General features: G+C 41.4%; 1 protein-coding gene across 15 annotated transcripts in view; it reads right to left on the minus strand.

Annotated features, from left to right (window-relative positions):
• Window positions 1-17,782, minus strand: part of ELMO1 (engulfment and cell motility 1) — a 690,097-nt gene that overhangs the window by 252,200 nt on the left and 420,115 nt on the right. For all 15 annotated transcript variants that reach the window (XM_057304123.1, XM_057304122.1, XM_026509354.4 and 12 more), the window contains one exon: window positions 7,347-7,451. In XM_057304123.1, coding sequence (XP_057160106.1) covers window positions 7,347-7,451 — 105 coding nt within the window. The remainder of the gene's footprint in view (window positions 1-7,346; window positions 7,452-17,782) is intronic.

The following is a 17,782-nucleotide window of genomic DNA, read 5'->3' on the forward strand; positions in this document are numbered from 1 at the left end:
CAAGCCACCTAACCTCTCTGTGTGACAGTTTCCTCATCCGTAAAATAGAAATAACAACAGTGCTGACCTCACAGGAGTGTTGTGAAAGATTAATAAATGTGCTTAGCATAGTTGTTATCTCATGGCAAGCTCTGTGTTTGTGATCGCAAGTATGTTTATGCCCTCTGGTGCAGGAGAGAGATATAAAAAAAGTTTCTCCAAAATGGCTTTGAACTTGAGGTGGGCCTCAGCAAACAGAGAGATCTGTGTACTGGAAGAAGAGAGTACCCGGGTCACCTTATCTTCCCATCTCTGGGAGCACTGCACGGAAGATTACAAATAATTATGTTAAATACTCAAAACAGGCAAAGGCTTAAAAGATGGCAGCTTTTCTCATCCCAGGTCATCTTGGAGCATTTTCTTTTCAGTTTGCCTCCAGACCTAGGTCTCCACATCTCAGTGGTGAGTTAGGGTCTAAGCCAATATTTCTCCCAACTATTTTTTAAAAGTATTGTTTACTATGTATGCATCATGAAGAAGAAGAATCCATTTAAAGGTTCTGAAATAGTGTAAACACACTTCAAATTTTTCATCTACTAAAAAAATGACTATAGTAAAAGAAGCTTGAGAAAACAATTCTTAGGTACAAATACCCACCTTTTCCCATAATCGAATTTACTTGACATATTATAAATATTTCTGTTCTGATTTGGTATAACATTAGAAACATACATGTGCCCTGGCTCCCAACTGCATGAAACCATTATAATTAATCTTATTTTTAAAGGGATTTCTGTTTTTTCCCCACTCGGGAAATCCATTATCGTCTAGCATAGTCACCCAGGGTGCCAAGATATTCCAATTAGATGAAATGTTCATCATAAATTAGGAGGCAAGAATTGCAGGGTGCATGAGAAACACGTAGTTTCCAGTGTTTACTCTTAAATTTTGTTACTAGAAGCCTCAAGATTTTATAAATTCTGTGTTAGTTGTGTAACAGCTTCATTAAGAAAACATTTTATTTATGACAAATACCACACCAAAGAAAACATACAAGGGGGTCAAGGTTTGTTCTAGTCCCCACTGACCCAACACCAGAATATTTCTCTAAGAAGTAGTGCTTTTGCTTCAAATTAGGTCACTGGTGAAGAAAGCAAGTCCTAAGTGACTTGGATAGAGTTAAACATCATAATTTATAAAATGGTGAAATGTTTACCTGCTCAATATATTGTAGGAAATGGCAAAGAACTATCTAGTAAAGGTTTTGTGACTTGGTAGATGTGGCCAGGATAGGTCACATCTAAAAATCCAGAAGGAAAGAAGAAAACCCCAAGGCAGAGAAAAAAAAAAGAAAACACAATAAAACAAACAAGCCGTACTCTCTTCTGCCTGCTGTTCTAATTTCCAATATTTAAGAACTAGACCCTGCCTTTTTTGTTGACCACTACATCCACTGTGCATGGCACCTGCCTGGCAGATGGCAGGTGTTTAATAATATTTCCTGAACGAGTCAGTGAATAAATAAATGTGAATGTTAAAAGGAATTTCTGTTTAGTTAGATGCTTTTTAGCATCTAAGAAGATGGTCTGTTTTCCTTTTCTGTGTGAATTTTTTTCCTCTGAAAAAGATGTAAGCAATAACAGAAATATCTCATTTGCATGCATTTGGCTTTTATTGTTGCACATTTAAATAGCTTATCTGACGTCTTTAGGGCCTGGGATTAATGCACAGCACGCTTCTGTCTGGCTGCAATGCCAAGAGGGAGACAGATGACTGACAATAGGTTCTGAAGCTCCCCTGATCTTCTAAATGTCACTTCTCATGTCACTAGTCTGAAACTTACAACCACATCAGAAATCTGGAAAGCTCTGTAGTGATACCTTTGCCAGGCTCATTTATTCCTTTAAATAACATCATTCGAGTCTCAATCACATATTCAGAAATATGGTAACATATAGGAAAAAGACAGCCTTGGTTTTCAAAGGATTCACAATTTAATGAAGACAATGTGATGTTGTATACAAAGTCTGTAGTTAAATGGAAAGAGAAGGGATCACCTCTCTTACTTTTAAGAATGACTTCCTGATTATACTAGATTTAGGAACTATAAGTAATACCAACACTTCCTTGATGGCATCATCAACTCTCTATTTCTTCTAATCATGTGTCTTGGACTCTGTCCTCTTTTCCTCCATTTCAAGAACAGCACTGCTGTGTCCACCACACTCCAAGCCCAGAGACAGGAAGCTGGAGACTGGAAGGAGCCTGAGATTTGAAGGCCAAAGACCTAAGTGCAAGTTCTGCTTGTCTATTGACTATTTGACCTAGTAGAACTGTCTGCAATTCTCCAGATCCCAGTTTCTAAGCCTACAAAATGGTGATGACAATGCTTCTCTCAGGGGATTTTCTTCAAGACTGAGCTAATCTACGGAACATGTGTTATATGCTACCCAACCCTCTCTAGGGACATATTTTCTGGGATCAAACAGCGGATGACAAATGGGACCGTGAAGACTGAACGGCATCCTGAAACCACTCTTTTAGTTGTAGCGAGTCCGAAGTATTTTGTATAGCTGTATACTTAAGTATAGGGGTAGCATGTCTTAAGTGTTTTTTACGATCCTACTTCTTTCTCAGACCTGGCCGCTGTGTGTTTTGGAGCCCAGAGATTTCCTCGTCATTACTTCCTGCTTTGTGGCTCAATCTTGACTCCCACAATAGCCAACATGAGTCTCTTACGAAATGTAAAACCGAGTCATTTTGGGTTTTTCAGCAGCTCCCAATGAATAATTAAATACAACAAGAATACATGTTATTAGTCCAAAGGTTTTATTTCCAGTGGAGTCACTAATCTTCTTTCTTCCAAGGTATTGAGAATTGCCACTCCAGGGAGGAGAAAAAAAAGCAAAACAAAAAAGCAAACAAAAACAAAACATGCAACACACTTAGCTCTGTACCATTATCCTGTCTGTGAAATAATGACAGCAGGATCATGGGAGCGAGCCAAGTGCCACCCCCCACCTCTCACAGAGAGAGCTTTGGTGGAGAGAGCTGGGGAGGGAAGCATCTTCAGAAAAACCGAAAGCAATTATGCCCAGAGTAAATAAGACCCAGAAGTCTGAAATCATGCTATGCCTCCAGATTTTACTCCCGGCATAGTGGGATGCTCAGATTTGCAATTCTTCCTCGTGTTCTAGGCCTGTCCAAGTGTGGGCTAATTCAATTACATCCAGTGCTTTCATTACTACACAGTTACAGAGTACATTTAAATAACACACAAGAAACCAGGCTGCTGGTCAATAAACTCATGTTGCAAAAAATATACTTTATGTAGTTGTTAAAAGGAATGAAGCCCATGATTCTCAGATGATAAGAATGAATTAATGCTTGGCAAGAAGCCATTTAAATAAAAACTAAAGAAAGTCTCTAATCGATTAACAAGAAATTATTAAAATCTACGATGTTGCCAGGTACCACAAGAGGCACACTTGTGGGCCAGGGGTAGTTCCCAAAGTGTTCTGAACTCTGTTTAGAAAGATCATCTTAGAAGCTGGCATGGAAGGTGGGCATGAAGATACCAGACTTCAGTAGCAAGGCCATTAAGATAATACAGCAACAATCTAGATGAACAGATTAAAGGTAATGATCAAGTTTAAGGATGCAGAATTTACAGAATGTGGCATCTACCTGGGTTCAAGCTCTGCTGCCCACATCTCACTGCCTACTAGACACATCCACTGGACAGATGTCCCACATGCATATAAGGGTGTGGATGTCTCCGAATTACCAGCCCCTCACAGACCCACGCTGTCTCATTAATGACACTACCATCCTTCCATTCACTCAAGCCAGTATCTCCCTCTTCCTCAGAGAGAGAGCCCAGTTATTTCAGTTCAAAGATAATTCACTCAAACTGCATCTCCTCAGTGCCCCTGCCACTACCTTAGTTCAGTTTCTCCTTAAGTTCCCCAATTTTATTTTTGCCTCTAGTCTTGATTTTTCACATTTGTTTTCTGGCAGGAAAGTGATTTTTCTAAAATTAACACACTTCATCTTTACATAAAACACTTCAGAAATTCTTCAATGCCTTGAGGTTAAAGTCCAAACAAACACCATCATAGAGCCTCCAGGGTCCCTAATGAACCAGCCCACATCTGCCTCAAGCCAAGATCAGAATCAGCACTCCCCATTTTAGCCATAGGATACTATTTTTAGTTCCCTAAAAAAGGCACACTTCTTTACACATTTGTTTGCATGTCTCCCTCCACCTGCATTGCTCTCCCATGCCTCCCTCCTTTCACCTAATTATCTAGCATTATCCAATAGGTCTTAGTGTAGATGTTACTTCCTCCAGGAAATTTTCCAGACCTGACTCCCACATGTGTGCTGGTGACTCTCCTCTGTGTCCCCAGTATCCTCCCTGCCCCACCACTAGCCAATCAAAATACATTCCAAGTGGCTTGGAACGTGCCAGGTATTTACCTCTTTACCCCCTCCTTTCCATCTCTAACAGTAAACTCCTCAATGACAGGACTCATGAATGACTTGTTCCTTGGGGAATCCCTATCACCTAGCTCCCCGCTGGGCAGCCTGAGTCACTGAGAAGAAAAAAGGTCTACAGCTGAGTCTTTGGGACAGTGGGCATTAGATGGACGGGCAGAGGGAGAGAAACCCACCAGAGAGACTAAGAGAAATGGACAAGAAGAGAACCAAGACAGACAGGACTGGCTTCAGGCAAAAAGAAAAAACTGGTCAATGGCAAACAGTGTCCACTGTCAATGGAAAGGCAGATGAAATGAAGGTAGAGGGGTGGGGGGGGGGTGAGGGCTGTTCTCATTTGGCAGGAGAACAATTTGGAAAAATACAAATACATGGTGTTTAAGGGAACAGGATAGCTGGAGAGGGGTGTCGGGCGAAGAGGAAATACGTGTGTGTGCCTGTGCACAGGTGTGTATGTGTGTGTTACAATTCCTTTTAAAGATCTCAACTGTAATTGTGACTGGCAAAGTGAAGGGTGAGGCCATATTCAGGCACAGAATAAGAGTTTATCAAATGAAAGATATAAATAATAAGTGAATAACTGCATTCAGACAGGAGATTTACCTGGTCAAAAACAAAGCAAATTTCATCAAAATATAAACTTATTTTTAAAAAGAACCCATTTTTATGTTTCAAAAGAGACCACTCAGCTCATAGATCAAAATTTAATTAGCTGTCTAGGTTGACGGTTTCCACCGCCTGTACCACTATTTCACTTACTGAGATAACTGTTTCCAGAGTTACCCCAAAACTTCCTTGCAGAAACCTCAGATATAATATGTGAACCCCTAACTCCAATTGTTCATGTAAACAGCTTTGGCTTTCCATCCGGGAGTAAATGCCCCAAAGTCAGATGGGACACAGAAAACATCAGGAAAGTGACGCTTTTGAGAAAATAACAGACAGCTCAGTTAAAGATGTAGAGATATAAATATGATCACATAAAGATATTGTCTAATCAGTAAAGAAAGGAGCATGTGAAAAAAATAATAATTTAAAAAAAGGGCAGGTGGACAAAAAGGGCCACATTTTTCTTCACAAATAGTTTTTTTTTTTCTTTTAAGTTCCAATCAGATATAAAGTTCTTTCAGGTGGCCATATATTGATTTTACTTATAACAGTTTAGAGAATGCATTGAGGAAAATGGGCTCCAAATGTTAAATTATTTTTCATGAGGCATATGCTTCTTATGCAATTAATAATACATTCAGCATCAATAAGCTCTAATTTTAGAAACTTTCATCCACAAAGATTAATCAGTTAATGGTAAATTCAATTTCTATTTGGCTTCTTGTTTTTACACACACTCAACCCTCCAAGGCTATACTATATGGTCTCAAAAATTTAATCTACTTACTGTGAGAGCAGATTATACTCTTAGAAAAAAAACCTGTGCAATAAATATACACATATATAAGCCAAATTAAACTTTCATGAAAAAATAATTTTCTTATGAAAGACTGCATTTCTGACCAAGCACCTGATCCAGACCATTCACAGGAATGCATAAAATCCTTTACATAATCAAATTACAAATAATATTTCAGTATAAATCAAAGCTTGTCAAACTGCATATATAGAAAAACACATAAAGTTAAAATATCATGCCGACAGGGAACTCAGAAATCTGGCATGATTTTTTTCAAGGGGGCCGCTACTGGGCAGAACAATCTTTCACTATGCAGAGTATCCCATGAATTACAGGCTTTGGCCAGCAGTACCCCACTGGCAAGGCAATGACGAAATCTACCCACATGTTTCTAAATGCCCCCTGGGGGAGTACTGATCCCTTGTTTGGAGAAGAAACTTGACAAAAGGAATTGCGCACATTTACATCACTAGACCACGACGGTGCCAGGTCTTGAACCCCAGTGTCCAGGAAGCCAGTGCCGCCAAGAGGGATCCAATAGACAATGTCAGAATAATAAACTCATCTTCTAGTTTGAGCCTTACTCTTACTGCATTAGGCAATTCATTCATCAAGTATTTGCTAAGCTGAGATCTAGTCATCATTTTAACCACTCGCCAATTCCCTTGCCCATTTATTCATATCCTCCTCCAATTCAATCTTGGATGATATACCTCAATCCCACTGAATCTGGGCCCCTCTCCCTGAGGACAGGGAAGAGGGGTCAGCACAAATCTAGGGCCTCCAGTGGGGCAGCCCTAGGTCACCGTCCCTAGGCTCCTGCTGGTTCACACTTGGTCCTTCCCAAACCTGCGCGGCCCACTCAGCACACCACTCGGCCAACTTCAACTTCCGTTTCCTTCTGTCCCGCCCACAACGGAGTCTCTCTCTCGGTTGTGGGAGTTTCACTAGTTTGCTATGAAATATGAAAGAAGGCATTTCTCTTCCATCCCCATCACTCCCATTCTTCTCTTTCTTTTTGTTTATCTTATTGTGCCTCCTGCATTGGACTGAACAGAAGCAGAACAGAGAGAATCCTCGGTCTCTTTTCCAACAAGTGGAATAAGCCTCAGGGGTCTCTCCCCTAAAGTTGGGATTGTGCAGGTTTGGGGTGGATAGTTCATCTCTCTTCCTTGCTATTTAAGTCTAAGAGTTTTTGTCATAATCCATTATTGAACTATATACAAGACATTTTTCCTGTATCTACTGTTTTTTTAATGTCATCACGTGAGAAAATTTAAGTTAAAAATCTTGATTTCAAGTGTCCTTATTGATTTCATTTAATTTTAATATTTATTTTACTGAATGGGGAAAGCCAAAACTCTGGAGCCACTCATCTAAAGGTAATTCCTCCGTATCTGTGAGTCAGAAATTCAAATTCAGTAGGAAACCTACACCAGCTGAAAGACTTCGTGCTTACCCGGATGTAGGCATCCTGGTGGTGCTTGGCGAAGTACAGCATATTGTCCAGGGCTAACATCCCAGGAGGCGTCTGAGTGAAGTCCATGGCAGGGTTGACATGATTCTGTGATTAAAACAAAATGTTTGATCGGGTTAATTCTTTCTCCAGCTCCAAATAATCAAGGAGGATGACATTTTCTATCTTCATGTGAATCTCCTGTGGTGGCAGTGGGCGCTCCCTTCTACAGGTGCACTTTCCCATCCGGGGTTAGGAAACTCACTGAAGAGCGAAATATAAGATTATTCTAAGACATAGGACTATGTGGGGAAAAGAAAATAATGTAAAAACTGCACTTCCGAGGGCTGTGCTGTTGGTGGAACTAACAGCGTTTGGGGAGAAAGACCCGGGATGAGGCTACATCTCTGGCATTCACCCTTCTGCGCCTTTACTTCCTCATCCTCATGCGTCAGGGCTAAGTATGGCCACACCTGCCCATGGACTTCATGACCTGTCCAGGCTTACACCATCTGAAGGCCTCTGAGTACAGACACTTGATAAAATTCAGGCGTCTACACGGTCCCAACATCAGCCTGCTGTCGGGCAGCGTTCTGGTTTTGTGGTCACTACACACAGTGCCAAGAGCCACAGAGACAGAATAATAGTTACAGGGGCGCCTGGGTGGCACAGCGGTTAAGCATCTGCCTTCGGCTCAGGGCGTGTTCCCGGTGTTGTGGGATCGAGCCCCACATCAGGCTCCTCCGCTGGGAGCCTGCTTCTTCCTCTCCCACTCCCCCTGCTTGTGTTCCCTCTCTCACTGGCTGTCTCTATCTCTGTCAAATAAATAAATAAAATCTTTAAAAAAAAAAAAAAGAATAATAGTTATAAATACGCCCAGCAAATTCTCCATATGCTCATGATCACTCAGTAAACACCACAAGACTGCTGCTCGGAGCAGCAAGCCACTCTCCACCGTGAATTGTTAAAAATGATCACCAAGATCTGTCCTGAAAATTCAGATCCAAATGGTCAATGATTTAAGGAAAGTCATTTTTTTTTTTTTTTGGTGTTCAAGAGATGAAAAAGAAATGTTAAAGAGATAATAAAGAATACTGCTTTTACCTCATAACCCAGGTAATTCGTATGTAACTACATTATTTTTGTTTTGTTCCTGAATATTTCTTAATAAACAGCTTGAATCTCTGACTTGCCAGGGAAATTTTGGTTCACTGCAATTTTTTCTAATTCAAGTACAGAAGGCCTTCTTGCTCACTTGTTCAAGTTTCAAACAACCGACACTTTTCTACATTATTGAAGAGTACATTTAAACTGTCTTTTCCATTCTGATTTGAAAAAAAAATATGCGCTAATAAAGGACATCTAAAATTATAGGACAGTGATGCTGCCTACTGGCCCATTTCAAGAGCATCTCTATCCATATCTCTATAGCAAGTTAGGTCAGTGCAGTGACTTCAATATTTTATTTAAGCATTTTACTCTAATTAAAGATGTTAGAAAGATTTGGGGTGCCTAGGTGGCTCAGTCAAGCATCTGCCTTTGGCTTGGGTCATGATCTCGGGGTCCTGGGATTGAGCCCCACATTGGGCTCCCTACTCAGCGGAGAGCCTGCTTCTCCCTCTCCCTCTGCAACTCCCCTTGCTTGTGCTCTCTCTCTCTCTCAAATAAATAAATAAAATCTTAAAAAAACAAGATGTTGGAAAGATTTTAAAACACCAAAGTACTACCACTTATGGTAAGAAAGATACATCTTCTAAAATAAATATAATTGTAACAAAAATGAAAATCACTGGGCAGATCAAATGCAGTGGGGTTCAGCCTTCATCTGATACTCACTGGAATAAGAGGGTCAGACTTGTATTCAATAACAAGGGAATCGAAAGGCTGGAAATAAACGACCAGAGATTCTATCTAAAAAGTAACTTATAATGAAAGGTTTTATGATGGCTTTAGTTCTTTAGAAGAGTGGAATTCCTGCATTATACATAAATTTATTATTTTGACTTTGATACATTAGATTTCAACATTTTAAAGTAACATGTTAAAAGTTGGTATTTACTGAGTACTTCCTGAGGGCCAATACTAGCTGGTGCTTTCCATGTATTCTCTAATAATAACTAGGCGCCGGGCATTACTATTACCCCCACTTTTATGGATGGGAAACCGCCACTCAGATGAGACAAGGAGTTCGCCCAGGGTCTCACAGCTTGGATTTGGCAGAACAGGCAATGTCTTGTTTGGACAATATGTCTCAGCATGCTTTTGTTCCTACTCTGTTCCCTACCACAGGCTTATAAGTTGAATGCATTTATTTTGGTACTGCTAGCATTTACACTTCACATAGCCTGAGAAAAGTGTATTTGAGAAAAATACAGGCTAATCAATATTAGCTGCTATGAACATGGCCCAGCCAACAAAGAAGAGTGTGCCAAATGTAAGCGAGAAAAACATGACATTTACTTCAGACCTATTTCTAGCGTTGGTCTGAGTTCATTCCCAAAATAGACGCACAAAAAGGAAATCAAATGACAAAAATTAGTTCCTCCGAATCCAGTTCGAACAACCCCGCAGAGCTATGTCAGGGAAGCTGACCAGGCAGCAGGTCCCCACGGCTCAAGAGTCATCTGTCTTGTGTCGGTTGTGCTCCCAGGATCCGCACGGAGCCTCCTATCAATCATACCCCTCCTTAGGCACACATGGAGGGTATCAAATAGGGCGGTGCTGCTCTCAAGAAATAATGTAATTTATTTTTAGGATTCTTTTAAAGAGACATATAGCTATTTGGCAAATAGCCCCCATACAATAATGCCTGCTACACGTCAGGCATGATGTAAAGTGCCTTGCATATGCTAACTCTTAATCCTCATAAAACTCCCACAAAGTAGGTTCCGTTATTATCTTGCTGTGAAAGACAAGGAACCAGGCTGAGTATCTGGGGAGCTGGCCAAAGTTGTAGAGCCAGTATGTGGCAGAGGCCGAATCTGAACTCGGAGCACAGGCTTTCAACCAGGATTTTAGTGGCAAGTCATTGGTCAACAGGACACTGCTGAAAATTTCACAAAGACGACCAATGCAGGTCCTCAATGGCTGTGGTTCCACTCAATCAACATCATTCGTTCAGGCAAAGTGGGCCTGTGACCCATCCTTTTTAATAAAAGCTATAATTTTTCCATCCCTCCCAGACATAACAGAACAAAGTCTCTCTCATGTTCAATAAACCATGCCCCATTGTCTAAAACAAATAGGCTCTTACCAAACAAAGGCCAATTAGAAAATTGCCTTTGATTTCCTATGAGTTGCCCTAAATTATAAAGCATCACTGCATTTCAGATGAAAAAAACTATTCTGTATTTGTGGGTGAACTATGCACTCTCTCACTCTCTCGCTCTCTCTCTTGCTCTCTTTTAACTTCAGGTATCATTTTCCCAGTCTCCCTCTCTCTGAAAGGCTTGTTTCCTTTTTCTCTTTTGATTTTAATAGCCAGTGAAATGATTTTACAACCGCAGGTTTTGATAATGAAAAAAGTATATGAATTGCACGCCAAAACATTTGAAAGCTTTCTATGCTGTGACAAAAATACTCTGAGACTCCAGCAAGGCCAACAGCTTCCCCACTCCTTTCTTATTTATGAGATGCTGTAGATACAGATTTATTTTCTTTTCTTGTTCCATGTTATTTTTTTCCACCTGTCTTGAAATGGAAGCTGCAAGAGCTTTGATAAATAGCTTGAAATTTCCTTGTTTTACTGCAAAGCCTGTGTACCCCGTACATGTTTCGAAGACACCATTTGTTAGTTCCTGTAGAAGCGCCGCTCCGTGAATCACAACAGACAGCTCTCGGCCCCCAGAGAAGGGGGTAGCGTCTGCCTCCCCTTCCAAAGCACTGGGTTTTTCACTTTGGGAAAATGGTACCAAGCAGTTGAAGATAGCACAATTTATTTTATAGTGAACATTCTAGGGGGTGTTTGGGTATCAAGTTCCCAGAGATCTGTTTCTCTTCTGCTACCCACCTGCTAACTTTTTAGCTGAGTTATTTCAATCACACATCCAAGGAAAGGTTCAAGGCCCAAGACTGAGAATCTTTCAGCCTGTTCCAGGCCATACACCAAGGCCACTGGACAGCTGGAATGGCCTTCAGATACTATCTAGGCTGGTAGCCTTATTTTATAGATGCGAAAACTACACCCTGGTGGAGAGTGGTGATGCTCGAACTTGAACTGCCATTCAAATCTCCTGGAGAGCTTGTTAAAGCACCAAGTCCTGGTCTCAGCCCATAGTCTCTGATTCAGAAGGATTATAATGGGTTCAGATGCTGATGCTGCTAGATGGGGACATTTGGAGCCCCACTGGTGGCTGAAATGGCTCATTTCAAATAACACAAGCAATAGCAGAATAAGATCTAGAATCCAGACCCACTGATTCCTCAAATCCAATGCAAACTATTACTAAAGCGCACTGTGAATCCACTGGTTCCAACGTACAAATGCATTTTAAATATATTCACTGTTTATCTGCTTTGTGCTTTTGGCTTCTCATTGAGAAAACAGACTCCTTTATTCAGAAAAAAGTAATTATAATTTAGAAGCCTCTCGCTTCCTCTATCGCTCAAATTTCTGACTAAAATAAGATGTATTAGTACCTCCACAGGGAAGGCAGGAAACTGTCATCAGTCAATATTTTCTACCCCTGAATGCTTCCTCGTTGGGGAAGCAGGGCCAGCACTAGCCTGAATGATTTTTAAATGATCTGTATTTTTCAATTACCAATGCCATGCTAGTCCTTCATTAGTGTGGATAATAAAGAGATGATTACAATAATGCTTGCCAGATGGCATATTGTGGGGAAAGCCTTTGAGAATTTAGGAGTTAATATTTGTGCTATATGAGCGTCTACATTTGCTGAACAAATATGGCATTAAAAGCAACCTTTAAAACAAATCACATCGAGTGAATGTTCAGTCCACGAAAAGCCCTCTCAAGGATATTTCATGAGGCTGGTAGTTTAAGGTCATGTTCTCCAAGGGGAGGCAGGGTTTGATTGGTACAGATCACCTGGGAGCTCTGTCAAACGACACATGCCTCCCACTCCTCACCTCCCACCCAGGAGAAAGGAGTAGGTGGGCATTTCAACAGGCTCCCTAGAAGTGCAGTTATCAACCTTGGATGCACCTGAAAATTCTCTGGGGAGCTTTGAAAAATACTGATGTCCAGGCTGTACCCCAAATCAGTTCAATGAGAAACTGTGGGTGGGAACCAAGCAACTGGATTTTTAAAGCTCCCAGATGACCCAATGTCCAGCCACAGTTGAGAACATGTTGCTAAATCAGTCTCAAATTTGAGAGTGATTGGAATCTCCTAGAGGGTCTGTTCGAACACATTGCTGCCCCTTCCCCCACTCTGGTTCTGATTCAGTAAGTCTGGGGTGAGGCCGAGAATTTGCATTCGTATAAGTAAATTCCCAGGTGCTGCTGATGGTTGCCATACTTTGAGAACACTGCTCTAAAGCCACAGTAACCCAACACAAGAGTGTGTTAGGGACTTAAATCCACCAGCCGATGGAGTTGGAACCTTGATTCCCTGTGCCAAGGGTTCGGTTAGGCAGTGACTTTTATCGAAATGCCTGCTCTATCGTATATCCACTGGCAGATGAATGGATAAAGAAGATGTGGTATATATTTGTGTGTGTGTATATATACACATTTTTTACAGGACTTTACATTTACACATTGTATATTGTGTGTGTGTGTGTGTGTGTGTGTATACACATACAACGGAATATTACTCAGCCATCAAAAAATGAAATCTTATCATTTGCATCAACGTGGATGGAACTAGAGGGTATTATCTAAGCAAAATAAGAGAAAGACAATTATATGAGTTCACTCATATAGAATTTAAGAAACATAACAGAGGATCATAGGGAAGGGAGGGAAAAATAAAACAAGGTGAATTCAGAGAGGGAGACAAACCATAAGAAACTCTTAACAATAGGAAACAAACTGAGGGCTGCTGGAGGGGAGATGGGGGGATGGGGTAACTGGATGATGGGCATTAAGGAGGGCACTTGATGTAATGGGCACTGGGTGTTAAATGCAACTGATGAATCACTGAACTCTACCTTTGAAACTAATAATACACCAAATGTTAATAAATTGAATTTAAATAAAATAAAATTTAAAAAAAAGAACTGTTTGAATTAAGTTCAGGTTTCTACTGGGTCTAGGTTGGGACTTGAAATGAAAAAGAAAAGAATTGTGTGAAAAGGAAACAACAAAATCGCATGCAATTGATGTTTAACTCAATATGTACAAACATAAAGCTGTGTTGAAAATCAATCAGCTGTTACTAAAAAAAAAAAAAGAAGCTGCTCTAGGTGGGATGTGCAGGCCCCACCACTCTGTCATTGGCTACTCTGCACATTTTTTTATTATGTTCAATTAGCTGACATATAATACATTATTAGTTTTTGATGTAGTGTTCAACAATTCATTAGTTGCATGTAAGACCCAGTGCCCATCACCATATGTGCCCTCCTCAATACCCATCACCCGGTTACCCCATCTCCCCACCCCCTCCCTTCTGTAACCCTGTTTCATTCCTGGAGTCCAGAGTCTCTCACGGTTTGTCTCCCTCTCTGATTTCTTCTCGTTCAGTTTTCTCTACCTTCCCCTGTGGTCCTTCACGCTATTCGTTATGTTCCACGTATGAGTGAACCCATATGATCGTTGTCTTTCTCTGCCTGACTTATTTCACTTAGCATAATGTCCTCCAGTTCCATCCATGTCAGTGCAAATGGTGGGTAATCATCCTTTCTGGTGGCTGGGTAATATTCCATTGTATACATGAACCAAATCTTCTTTATCCATTCATCTGTGGAAGGGCATCTCGGCTCCTTCTACAGTTTGGCTATTGTGGACACTGCTGCTATGAACATTGAGCTGCATATGCCCCTTCTTTTCACTACATTGGTATCTTTGGGGTAAATACCTGCAGTGCAATTGCTGGGTCGCAGGGTAGCTCTATTTTTAACGTCCTGAGGAACCTCCCCACTATTTTCCAGAGTGGCTGTACCAGCTTGCATTCCCACCAAAAGAAGAGGGTTCCCCTTTCTCCACATCCTCGCCAACACTTGTTGTTTGTTGTCAATTTTTTCCATTCTAACTAGTGTAAGGTGGTATCTCATTGTGGTTTTGATTTGTATTTCCCTGATGGCTAATGATGTTGAACATTTTTCCATGTGTCTATTAGCCATTTGTGTGTTTTCTTTGGAGAAGACACATTTATGTAAGGAGGCTTTCAATAGCCTCCCCAACATCGACCAAGGTGATCCCCAACATCAACCAATGTTCCAAAGAATCCTAGAAGCAGCTTCTAGAAATCTTTGGATTCTGGCCCTGGTCTATCCCCATTAAATTCAATAAAAATCAACAGTTTGGATGATTAAAATACAGAGAAGGCACCCTATCAAATCTGTCCTACAAATAGGCAAGATGGCGAATATGCTGAGAAGCAGAAAAAAAAATCTGTGACCAGCTGGGACTGGCTCTGGTGGGCATGATGCCAGGCACTCCAAATGTGGATTTCATTTCATCTTTCTGACAACCCAATGAAGGAGTATTATGAATGAGATAAATGTTATTCATCTCTTCGTACAGATGGGGGTCAGAACCCCTCACTTGTGCAAGATCATGGCTAGTAAGTGGCAGAGTCACCACTTCAATTCTATAGCTTTTTTTTTTCCTATTTAAGTTCAAAAGGTCTGGAGAATAGGAAGATGGGTCCCATTAGCAAGAAGTTTAATCAGAAAAATGTAGAGTTCTGTAAAAAAATTTTTAAAAATTCAAGCACACATCTAGAGAATAAGGGAAATCTGGCTTATGAATAATTCACCAGAGCCCAGCTCTTCATCATTAAAATTTGATTCTTTTAGTAAAACACACAAGATCTGCATGAAAGAAATACCCAGTAAGATGCTAAGGTAAGGGTTCAGGACAGCAGATTCTCAACCACCTCAGTTCCCCACATTTCAGCGGCACCTGCTCTTCTCCTGCCTGGCCTAATACCTCTGCTGGCCTCTGCCATTCATTTTCCCCACCTGCTACCTCCCGCCCTTCAACCTGGCTGCCTCCCCTGGTTTGGCAAGTTCACACTTAACATTTGGATAACACCTCTGGCTTAAAGGAACTCTAAGACCATCTGCAACCACCTATTGTCACTAAAGGAACCCCCTCCCTGGAACTGTTCTGAAATCTAGGAGAGTTCAAGACCGTTGATAGTATCAAGAACTAGGAATCAGAGTTGACAGAAAGTCCAAGACAAGTCCATTTCACATAGCAGTCAGAAGCCTCTGACATGCTGGGTTTCATTAAGAGGAGCACAAGAAGAAGAACAAAGGAGGTTCCACGGACTGGTCCCAAGTCAGGTCCCATCTGGACAAAGTACACAGTTCCAGCACACACACATCGAGCCAGCTCCTGACACGCAAGAAATCATGCACACCAGGGTAGCCAGAAAGAAGCAGAAATGTCTGAACAGAAGGCATAACAGAAAAGTTGCGGGGGGGGGAACTAATTTAGTTATTTGGCCCAGGGAGAAAAGAAAGGGTTGGGTGGTGTGGTGTTAGAGGCGGGATGGGCGTTGTGGGTTGAACTACGCCTACTGTCTGGAGTAATCTGAAGGACGAATATTATTCTGTGCAGCTTAAAGGAAATAGGGTTAGCTGAGAAATTCCTGACCTTAGACATCCTGAGACGGGGGGCGCCTGGGTGGCTCAGTCAGTTAAGTGTCTGCCTTTGGCTCAGGTCATGAACTCAGGGTCCTTGGATCAAGTCCTGCCTGGGGCTCCCTGCTCAGCAGGCCTGCTTCCCCCTCTCCCTCTGCTGCTCCTCCTCCCCATTCGTGCTCTTCTGCTGTCTCTCTCTCTCTCTCTCAAATAAATAAAATCTTCAAAAAAAAAAAAAAAGAGGAAATACTGAGACAAGGACTGGATGTACAGAAGGAGTGCCACGGAGACAACACAAGGGCAGAGGATTGGAGCCAATGATCTCTCGATGCCTCATAGCCCGTAGTTTATTCTTCCTCTCATCAAATAATGTTGGCTCTCTATTCCTGCACAAGGCACATGGGGCCTGACATGATCAGTTTCATCCAAAGATGAATTTAACACGATATAGTATTTGAATCACGATATTATACACCTGAAACTAATATAACACTGTATGTTCACTATAGTGGAAGTAAAATAAAATAAAATAAAATAAAATAAAATCATTTTTAAGAGGCATTTAAAAAATAATAAATAAAATAGTAATCGCCTTCAAAAAATTGTTTCAATATTTATCAAAAGTCTTCACAATACCGCTTTGAAATACACATGTGCACACACACGCACATACACACACACATTCATAAATAACTCCACATGCACACACAATGGAAGATCAAACCAAAAATTCTCGATTCAAGGCAAATTTCCTTAGTTAAAAAATAATGTCCCTGGGGCGCCTGGGTGGCACAGCGGTTGGGCGTCTGCCTTCGGCTCAGGGCGTGATCCCAGCGTTATGGGATCGAGCCCCACATCAGGCTCTTCTGCTATGAGCCTGCTTCTTCCTCTCCCACTCCCCCTGCTTGTGTTCCCTCTCTCGCTGGCTATCTCTATCTCTGTTGAATAAATAAATAAAATATTAAAAAAAAATAATGTCCCTTTTAAAAATTACTCTTAGAAGGTCCGAAAAGGCCATGCCCTGCCATGTATACAATTCAGAAAAATCTGGGTTTCCTCTCCCTTCATCCTGAACAGGCAGAGTTGAGACTTACTGAATAAAAGGATAAACGTGAATAGTTTATTTGGAATGTTGATTCAACAATCAACACAAAGAATTACCATAAAAACTCAATTAAAAAAATGCCTTGAGAATAAATTTCCTTTAAAAGGAAGCTTGTTATGGTTTAAAAAAAAAAAAGCCTCCATGAATAATGAAATGCTGTCAAGGTTTATAAACATATCTTCAATTTTTCTACGGAGCTGAGCACACACAGGGTTCTGCCCAATCCAAGTGCCGTGGCTCATGCTAGTGACTCCGCACTACCGGGGAGATCTTCCCTCCACTTCTAGCTGGGGTTTCTACCACCTCACTCAGAAACCCCTTTTCTCTCCTCCCTTGTTACTTTGAACAGGATGTGAACTTGCACCAGCCATGCACGGCAGGTGTGTCCGTCTCCCTTCGTCACCCATGCCCAGCAAGAGCACAGGGTCAAGGTCCGCCAGAGGACGCGGAAGGCACTACCATAGCTCTCGAGCAGGCCTAGCTCACTGGTGAGGAAGTCCGGTCCCCAGATTCCAGCACAGCTTTCCAAGCAGCCTTTGGGAAGGAGCACTTTGCCATGATGAAGCCAACAGCTGATGAAGCCGCAGCTGCTACAGACGGATTCCCAGGAGGTC

Source organism: Ursus arctos, unplaced genomic scaffold, assembly GCF_023065955.2.
Source record: "Ursus arctos isolate Adak ecotype North America unplaced genomic scaffold, UrsArc2.0 scaffold_3, whole genome shotgun sequence".
NCBI classification, from domain to species: domain Eukaryota; kingdom Metazoa; phylum Chordata; class Mammalia; order Carnivora; family Ursidae; genus Ursus; species Ursus arctos.